The 10,148-nt window shown below is 27.0% G+C and overlaps 1 protein-coding gene and 1 long non-coding RNA gene across 3 annotated transcripts; one reads left to right on the top strand and one right to left on the bottom strand.

Moving 5' to 3' along the window:
- Positions 1–944: 944 nt before the first annotated feature.
- LOC136084022 (uncharacterized) lies at positions 945–9,894 on the bottom strand. The gene is made up of 3 exons (XR_010640283.1): positions 9,807–9,894; positions 9,578–9,647; positions 945–1,428 (listed from the first exon to the last, which is right to left on the bottom strand). It is a non-coding gene; the product is annotated as an uncharacterized LOC136084022 (long non-coding RNA).
- On the top strand, positions 1,321–2,762 carry LOC100214887 (N-acetyllactosaminide beta-1,3-N-acetylglucosaminyltransferase 4). 2 transcript variants are annotated; one of them, XM_065804048.1, is made up of 2 exons: positions 1,321–2,178; positions 2,338–2,762. In XM_065804048.1, the coding sequence occupies exons 1-2, from the start codon at positions 1,321–1,323 to the stop codon at positions 2,341–2,343; spliced, it is 864 nt and encodes a 287-aa protein (XP_065660120.1). In that variant the 3' UTR covers positions 2,344–2,762. The 2 variants fall into 2 exon arrangements, with proteins under 2 accessions (XP_065660120.1, XP_065660119.1); XM_065804047.1 differs by having other exon boundaries at positions 1,321–2,182.
- Positions 9,895–10,148: the final 254 nt, after the last annotated feature.

The raw sequence follows: 10,148 nt of genomic DNA, 5'->3' as shown, positions 1-10,148 counted from the left end.
GAAATAATTAGCTTTTACTGTGAGATTAAATTAGTTCTAACCTTAAATTAAGGAGGATTGGCACATAATGAAGTGTTGCATTAATTTGAAAATATTCATAATTTAAATTTGCAAGGTGTATACATTTTTTTGAACCCTCTAATCTTTATTTTTTTGTTCGGAGTAAGTATTTGTAGTTTTAACAAGAAATATGTTCCTAAGTTAAAAGTTTAATAACTTTTTTTATATACCTTTTACTTTTATTCACTTTTTGTTCAGAGTAAGCATTTGTCTTTTTAAATGGTTTTGTGAATAATTTTTTTTGGGGGGGAAGAAGGGGGGGAGGGTAATTTAATATTGACGTATTTTTTTAGGGGGGTCTCAGGAAGTTTGACAAGTTGTTGACTAAAGGGCAAGGGGGGTGGTGGTAGGTGAAAATTGCCAGAAAATTGTTGACGTAAATAATGGGCAGCCCCTATTCTACGAAACGAATTCGGTAAAAGCAGAATTCTATTATTGACATACAAATGCATTATAGCGTTTGTATGTCAATAATATGAAAATATACTCGATTGGTTTTGGATGAACTCCCGTTAGGTATTATAAAAAATGTAATTATTGCAAAAATAAATTTAGCAATAATTTATTATCAAGGTTAAAAATTTTGTCTCAAAAAGATTGTAATGTTCTATTGTATTGCAGTATATATTAAAAAAAAATTACAGACTCTACCTGGGAGGGGACCCGTTACATACGTAAAGGCTAAAATACTTTCAATTCATAAGACCTGCTCTACCCTACTGCTTTTTTTCTTATTTCTGAATATAGGTCTTCCTAAATTAGTTTAGGAGATTTTGAGTATAACTAAATTTGAAATTGTTGATAGAGAATTTATTACATTTGTTTAGAATATTAAAACATTCAAAAAAAAGCATGCCTTCTTGGTTCAAAAAACAACAATTGAAAAATCATTAAATAATTTATTATTGCAAACTTTTTCCGATTTACACAATGATTCTTATATATTTCGTTTGATAATAACAGTTTGTTTTTATAAAAAAAACTTTTTTCTTAATTTAACAACTCCACTTGAGCAATTCAAACAAAACAATAAAATCTGATAAAATGAATCAAAATTTAAATTGTAAATAATAAACATATCATAATGTGTTTCCGCAAAATACATTATACGTATTAAAAAAAATAACAAGATAAAAATGGATAAAAGATAAATTCAGAAACGATAACCTTCTAAAGCAAACGTTAAGAAAAATGTTCTGTTAATTATTTAACTGCTTTCTTAAGTTAACATAGTTAACATTCAATATCCTAAATTATAAAATGAAAAAAAGCATATATTTTTATTTACGTGGAGCAAAAATAATCAGCATTGTTCTAATTGTTTTTGTAACTGCGTCCATCTTCTTCATTTTCATCGAAATTCAAAAACTAAAAATAAAAAGTGAAGCTCATTTAAAAATCAACAGAAATTTGGCATTAGTGACGACCGTTACAAGTTTAATCTCTACCGTAAATAAAATAGGAAAAGATAAGTCTGAAGAGAAAGATACGCTTTTACACATTATAATTGATTCTGTTGAAAAAGATAATTCAACACTGTATACAACACTGATATTAATTTCTTCGTTTGTTAACCACAAAAGCAGAAGGAACACGATTCGGAAATCATGGGGTAATTCTTCGAATTGGAATACAGAAGAAAAGTATTTAATAGTATTTGTTGTAGGAAGGGTAATGAACACAAACTCAATGATCGAAATAGCAGAAGAAGCAAAACTACAAAAAGATATACTATACTTAGATGTCTTTGAAGATTTCTACTTACTAACTAAAAAAGTTATCATTGGACTCATCTGGGCTAAACATAACATAAACTTTAAAGCTCTTCTAAAAGGCGACGATGATACCTTTATGAACTTGGACAACATCATGAAATTTGTTAAACATAATGAGGTAACAGACGGTTACTTTGGAAACAAAATAGATCGTGCATACGTAAAGCGAAGTGGTCGATACCAAGTAACAAAAGATGAACGAAACGAAAGCAACTACAATCCATACTGTTCCGGAGGAGGTTTTATATTAACAAATTCTAGCGTTTACAAAATGATTCCAATATTCGATTTAAAAAAAATATTTCGAATAGATGACGTTTTTATAGGAGAAGTTGCCTATAAAGTTGGTAATATTATCATAGGATGAATTTTTTAATTTTCTTTTTTTTTATTAATAATATTATTTTTATTGATTTTTATTTTGATTTTTCTAAATAAAAAATATACAATAAACCTTAAAAAAAAAATTCCTATTGTCTATAAATAATTTTAAATTATTTAGGAATAAAAGTACGGGGTGCGAAAGGTTTTTACATGTACAATTCTTGGTGTGAGTATAAAAAAGATATCATGGTCTCACATCCTTCAATAGATTCCGAATGTAATAGTTTCCTACTGAAAAGATCTATGATTGACAATAAAAAACTGCCAAGGAATATAGAATTGGAAAGCACGAGATGTTACAAAAATATTAAAGAATGTATAAACTCGTAAACTTAAGTCAAAAAAATACACTTCAAGATACAGATCAAAATAGACTTTGTAACTTTTCTTACTATTTAAATATATACATAACTCAGAGTTTCATAATTTGCGCGAAACTCTTAGTTATGTTGAAAATAAATTAAATTTTATAATTATTTCATTTTTACTATATTTATTCTCCTTTTGTATTGAGCACTTTTTACGAAGAAATATTTACACTATTACTATATTGTGTAATATATTTATATATATATATATATATATATATATATATATATATATATATATATATATATATATATATATATATACCCACAAAACATTTAAACTTACTTTATTGTTCTTGCGCACGTTTTATTGCCAGCAGGCATTTTTTGATTTTCTTATTACATTTGGCACTGGTCCAATATATGTCAAACTTTCAGAAATAATTTTACGTTACATACTGTATAGGCCAAGTACATAGTTTACTTCTAGCAAATCATGTCAATTTAGTGATGGCATTTAGTATTGGCCCGACATATGAAAAGCTTAAAGTTGAGAATTTATTTGACTACAAAACAGTTGAGAATATATTAGACCAATACCAATGCCATCAGTAAAACAGAATTTATAAACCGAAAGCATTATTCTCAAACGGTTTCTGTGAACTTTTCACAAAAAACACAATAAAATATAAAAAATGTAAAATGTGAAATAATGATGGCTAAAAGCTTTGCTTTAACAACTTTAAAAAGTTTTTTTTTTAATTAAGTCAGAAATCTTTCATGCTGCAAATACCAAAGAAACACAATTTCCGATGAGTCTTTATTAATGAAAAATTGTGTAAAATGAAACAAATTTGATAAGTGATTTTCTACTGATTTACACACTTGAATATGTCACGCCAAATTCTGAAATGTCCTATTAAAATGTTTAAATCTCACACCAGTTTTAAACATCTACAAAAAAATGCTAAAAGTTGCGTGACTAATAAAGGTTTAGCAGCACTTATAAATGTGACGGAGGGTATACTGCTAAAATTTCACGCCATAACATAGTGGGCTAAAATTCACTTTTACTGAAAAACAATAATAACTCGTCATATAAATAAGATTTAATTTTTGCTGTGTTTAATAATTTAAGGATTGCAGTTTCAATAGTGACATTAGTTTTAACTTTAGGTTGCTATGGATACCTAAATACAAACTATTTAAGTTTGGCGAGTCAAAACCAGGGATGCGGAGTCTCAAAAAGAACTCCTGATTTGAAAGTCACAAAAATATTACTTCTTTCTAGTTTTTGGTATCCAGGAGCTTTAAAAATATATAAAAACTTATGGGCTACTAATGGGGAAAAAATTAAGACTTCTTGGTCAGAAGAACAATCATTTTTTGAACTCGGAATCCTTCGAGACTCCAGGACTCCGGGCTTAAAAACAATAAGTTCCAAGTCATTAAATATCATAATTTTTTTTCTTATTGCATATCATTAATCAACAAACATTTTTAGAGCGTCTGGACACCAGAGATCATTAAAAAAAATAAAGCTATAAAGCCGGAGTCCTTTTGGGACTCCGTATCCCTGGTCAAAACTACATAGTGTTGACTATAACAGCCTTTAAATGAAAGGTTTTGTTAAAATACGTTGGTAAACCTAATATTTCTTCTACTTTTTTCATAACAGAAGCCTTTCAGTGTTTCAACCTTATGTGGTACATTTTCCAGTCTGTTAATATCTTTAATACGATATGGGGTACATACTGATGCTGCATATTCAAGCTGCGGCCTAATAGTTGACTTGTATAACAAATTTAGTATGACAACATCAAGATATTATATAACAGTATCAAGATATAAATGCATGCTTTGTAAAACCTTGTATTCGATTAGCTTTATTTACAACACTGATAACATGATTTTCCCATTACGGTCATTTGATACTATCACACCTAAATCTCATTCAATTTCTGTCTTTTGTAAAACATTATCTTCAAATTTGTAGTTAAATTGAAGATTCAATTTACAAATACGCATAACTTTGCACTTATCTCCATTGAACTTAATAAACCACTTATTTGGCCAGTCTAACAACTTATTTAAGTCTTCTTGAAAAGCATTGCTGTTACTTTCATTGGTAATTGTGGACATAACTTTAGCACCATCTGCAAATAGTTCTGATTTATTTAGTATATTAATATTTAAGCCATTTATATAAACTACAATTAGTAGTGAGTCAAAAAATGAACCCTGAGGTACTCCACTTGTAACTTCCGCCCAGCTTGAAACAAACTCACCCAGAACAACTCTTTGTTTTCTGTTACAATGAAATGTTTTACACCGTTGTAAAATATATGGGTGAAAACCATAGCCATAAAGCTTGCAACATAATTTAAATAAAGAAACCAAATCAAAAGCTTTTGCAAAAAATTATTATATTGATGTTATGACCAGCTTCAATTTCTCTTGTAATAAAATCAAAAGTCTCTGACAAATTTAAACAACAACTTTTACTATTATTACTATTTATATTATTTTTTAATTATTATTATTTTTTGCTATTAATTTATTAAAAACTTGCTATTGATTTATTAAAAGTCAAATGGTTCATCATCACATTGCAAATAATTTTTTCCATTATTTTGCAAACTATTGATATAATGATATTGGCTGATAATTTAAAGGATCTAATTTGTTTCTTTTTTTGAACAGTGGAGTTATGTTTGCAATTAACCATCCATTTGGTATAACACCACTATAATATGATATGAATTATAAATGAATAAATATCAACATATTTCAAATTTTAATTATACTATCTGAAAATATAAATTACATGTACATATTTAAACAACCTTATAAATAAGTATTTTAAGATGTATCAATATTTAAAAAGTTTGTAACACTCGTCTAGTCTCACTGAGACCCAATTATTACATAACCATTTAGAATAAAATACATTTAATGTTTTTGCTACATAACATATGATGCATCATTTAACTTGTTAAAAATTATTATTAGAGACCGTGCGGACAACTGTGAATAATAAATCAAATTTAAATTGATAATGTACAAATTACTGGGCCAACTTGGACTGCAAAGTTATTTAAATATTACAAATGATATTTTAACTAAAAAAGTACTTCAAAGTCGTTATCATTTGAAATCAATTTACGTGACATAACTTAGTTGCAGTAGTTGCAATAAAATAGTGTTGCAATAGTTTCTCATTTGAAAGATAATACTTGATTTTATTTAATTGCGCAATAAAAGAAGAAAAAGTTTTAAAATTAACAGTTATTTAAAACCGTAATTTTGGGTAACTTTGCACAACCGTGGGTAACATTGCACAACTAAAGTCAAAGATATTTTATTCTTTAGCAGTTAAAAATTTTAACCATAACTGCAAAGCACTTTTGAAGTCAGCTGTTTATTCTAATTTTAATACAAAAATAGTGTAAAAAAGTCATTTTAACGAGTTTTCTTTCTACGCAAGTAATTTTACTTAAACATAGAAAAAAGTCACGCAAATAATTTCTTGCAACTTTTATCTGTTAAGCAGATCAGAATTAGACCCTAAGGTAAGTAAACAGCATAACATGCTCATCATACCATTAATTTGAATTATTTTATGTTTTAATGCGATTGTCAGTATAGGTGAAAAAAAATTACTAAATTTTGTAAATAAATTACTATTTCGGACTAAATTGGGGTAACTTTGCACAATGTGCAAAATTACCACAACTGTTTTTAATCATCTAAAAACAATACTTTTTAAAACTTGAAGTAAATTTTATATATAAGCATAATTATTACATATATTTTTATTGTTTTTATTAACATTTTTAGCTTATTCCTAAATAACACTCATGTTTTTTCCAGATATCAAGTTGTTACAAAGTCAGAAAATATAAAGACTATACAAATAATAACCTATCCAAATGTCTTGAAGAGGTAAAATGTAAAAAACTGACACAAAAGCAAGCTGCTGCTATATATGGCATCAGTTGAAGAACAATTTGTTATAAATTAAAAGGAAAACACAACTTAAAACCTGGTAAGCCATACTTCTTTTCCAAATTCGAGGAGGCTGCTTTTTTGAAGTGTACTGTTCAATTGAGTGATTTTGGATTTCCAATTGGTAAAAAAGATTTACGTCATATTATGAATAATTATCTAATTAGTCCAGGGAAAAAAGTAAAAGAGTTTATAATCTTTCCCGGGCCTGATTTACAAAGACATCCACAACTTACAAGTAAGTTTGTACCAAACTTAAAAAAATCTTGAGCAATGGTTAATGAAGAAATTTTAAAGGATTATATTCAGCAATTATCAAAAATTGTACAAAATGTACCTCCAAGCAACATATATAATTACGATGAAACAAATTTGAGTGATGATCCAGGTTTAAAAAATGCTTGGTAAAGAGAGGTAATAAATACCCAGCAAATATAAGAAACACTTCTAAGACAAGTATTTCTATTATGATATCAGGTAATTCTGCAGGTGAAGTTCTACCACCGTTTGTAGTTTATAAAGCTGTAAATCTGTGGTCAACTTGGTGTGAAGGAGGTCCTAAAGGAGTCAGATACTTTAACACTAAAAGTGGTTGGTTTGACGGAGCAGCTTTTGAAGAGTGGTTTTTTTCTATAGTTTTACCTTCTTTAAAAAAAAATCAGGAGTTAAAGTTTTGTTAGGCGATAACTTATCCTCTCATATCTCTCCAAAAGTAATTAATGCCTGTGAAAAAAATGAAATACTATTTTGCCTGCCACCTAATAGCACGCATATAACTCAACCTCCAGATGTGGCTTTCTTTAAACCTTTAAAAACAGCTTGGCGTAGAATTATTACAGAATACAAAGATTCTCCTGCTGGTTGCACAAAAACAGCTCTTGAAAAACAAAAGTGTTGGCACAGAAGATTTAGAAAAGTTTAGTAACAGTTTTGATATTGGCTCAAAGCATGCAAAGAAAAAAAAACTGAATAAAAACACGAAGAGCATAAAGTCAAAAGTTCAATCTGAAGAAGATCCGAAAGAGTGCCATGATCACAGTTCTAGCTCAAAATCATTGAGTAGCATTGAAAATAAACTTGTAAACAGATATAATAAGAATGAGAAATCAAGTTCAGAAATTTTGAAACATGTGAACTTTTTCCTTGACAAATTACAAATGCCAAGGAAACAGTGCTTATGTGAAGCCAATGGTAATAATATTAAATGCATGTTTGACACACAAGAAAATTTTTATGAATAGGACAATACTTGTTTCACATTAAGAAGCCTCAAAAGATAACCTAAACCAGAGAACTTTACAAAGTACCTCTATAAGACTTTCATTTCTGTTGAAGTTTGTTTATTTAGCTTTTATTTTTTATGTTAAAGATATATAATTGTCTACATTAAAAGAAATTTTATGTATTTAGTTTTTAATGTGGCTATCTTTCTTTTATCATGTTAAACTTTTTATTAAGCAAAACAATGGTAAATCTGATTTTTTTTATTTTTTATTTTTATTTGTCATTAAACTCTTGATAAAATTTCCTTTACACAGTATAATAAAAAGACTTTAAATAGCAAAATTCATATAAACGGTAAAGTTTTTTTCAAATTTTATAAGGCTGTGCAAAGTTATCCAAAACCCCGGTTAACTTAAAACATAATTTAGACACCCATAAAAAATCCTTCTTAAATGGTTAAAAAAATAAATTCTAATAATAACAGTTTTTGAATAGTCCAAAGAAAATTTTTGGCAAGTTTTTATAAATATTAGAGATGTTTTAACCCAATTTTTAGAAACACAAAGCAAAAAATTTCAACTTTTTGCGCAAAGTTACCCAAAGTTACGGTACTTGTTAGTAACACAAGAATTTTTTTTTTTTACTTTTGTCCACCAACTTTTAAAACTTTTAAAACTTTTTTTTTTTTTAAAACTTCCACCAACTTTTTTTCAGTTTTTTCTGTTACTAATAAGCATCAAATAGTTGCTGACAATTTAAATGATTTAAACTAAATATAAATTAATTAAATACCACACCCTAACCCTGACAACTGTGCGTTTCGGCTATTCCTCACTCACTTATTCGGTTTAACTTCTATGATAATATTGTTAACTCGCATTTTTGGCATTATTCCTTTTTTTCCATCTTTGTAATTGTTTCAAACTTGTCTCGTTAATTCCTTTTCAAAGTTTTTCTCAAAAAAAGTTTTGATCAGTTTTCGAAATAATTATACTTTTGGATCGCTCTTTTTTTTTAAATACAAGTATGCTTTCTCGCTCGACAACAAAATTCACTTTTTGTTTAATAATATTGATGGTTTAAATTTTCTTTTTTTTTTGTTGCAAATGTGTTCCAAAAAAATTGGAACGTTTTTGGTAAAAAAAAGTTTTAAATACCTTTTTTAAATGTAGTTCATTATTTTTAAAATTTGAGCGATTCAAATTTTTTTTATTTTTTATTAACTTGTTTTACACGACAACATTGCCTTTAATTTGAGCACATACAAATATCACCTTTAATCAATTTAATAAAATGTAATTTATGAGTGATTATTTTTCAGCGATGTCCGTTTAAGCAAAAAAATATTTTTTCAACTTCGATGTTTATTTATACTATTTAGAAAGTATAAAAATAACAATATTTAAAATGGGTAAAAATTTTATTATATGATCAATAGTAAAGAGTTTAAAATAATTTTTCTTTTTTAGGTAAAACATTACAAATTGTGGAGAATTTATGTAAATAGCTTTATTTAAAGCTATTTAAATAAAAGCTTTAAAAAGCTTTATTTAAATACACTTATTAAAAATAAAAATAAATTATTTGCGAAGAAACTTGATAAAAAAAAAAAGAATAAAATCAATAAAAAAGTAAATAAAAAACTAAAAAATATATATATATATATCAAAAATAGATAAAATTTGGTATTTCTGAGGGGGATTACACCTTTAGAAACGTAATTTGTTAGAAATAAGAACTATTACGTTTGGGGAAAAAATTGAAGTCAATTAGTAAATAGAAGAATGCATGACAAACAACATTAAGCTTTATTAATACCTGATTGGTTGAATTCGCTTTGAGTGTGTTGAGACATTTTACTATTTTTTCTTGCATGTAAGTAGCAGCTCTAAATGATAAAGTATTGAAGTTAATCTTATTCGACAATAGCTGAATAAAATGAAAATAATTTGCTAATTGAATTAAGATAAATATTTAAAATTCAAACAAAGGATTGAAAAAGATATTTATAAATTGAAACGCAATAATAAATAAAAGCCCCACTTACCAAGTTAGAAAGTTTGCTTAGTCAGCGTAAAGTTAGCGTATTTCATTCGATCCCATGGTTAACCGTTTCTGTTTTTGATATAATTTTTAACCGGAAAAAGCAAACTTTATTTCAAAAATTCGTTAACTGTTTCTGTTTTTGACATAACTTTTAACCGGAAAAAGCAAACTTTATTTCAAAAAAAAAAGATTCGTGACCGGGGTAAAAAATGAATAATGATTTTCATTCTATACTCTTTTACTCTAATGTATTTATTAAACATTATCTTAGTAATATCAGCCTAAATTTATAAAAAATCTAGCAAATAGTTTTTTTTTATTTCTCATGCATTATTTAACTAAA

The sequence above is a fragment of the Hydra vulgaris genome, chromosome 08, assembly GCF_038396675.1.
Source record: "Hydra vulgaris chromosome 08, alternate assembly HydraT2T_AEP".
Taxonomy (NCBI): domain Eukaryota; kingdom Metazoa; phylum Cnidaria; class Hydrozoa; order Anthoathecata; family Hydridae; genus Hydra; species Hydra vulgaris.
Note: the sequence above shows the minus strand (reverse complement) of the source record. Positions and strands in the feature narration are given on the sequence as shown.

Excerpts from the sequence above, each read along its gene's own strand:
- LOC100214887 (XM_065804047.1), top strand. The coding sequence starts at position 1,321 with ATGAAAAAAAGCATATATTTTTATTTACGTGGAGCAAAAATAATCAGC. Across the intron at positions 2,183-2,337 it reads AGAAGTTGCCTATAAAGTTG|GAATAAAAGTACGGGGTGCG; the intron begins GTAATATTATCA and ends TAAATTATTTAG.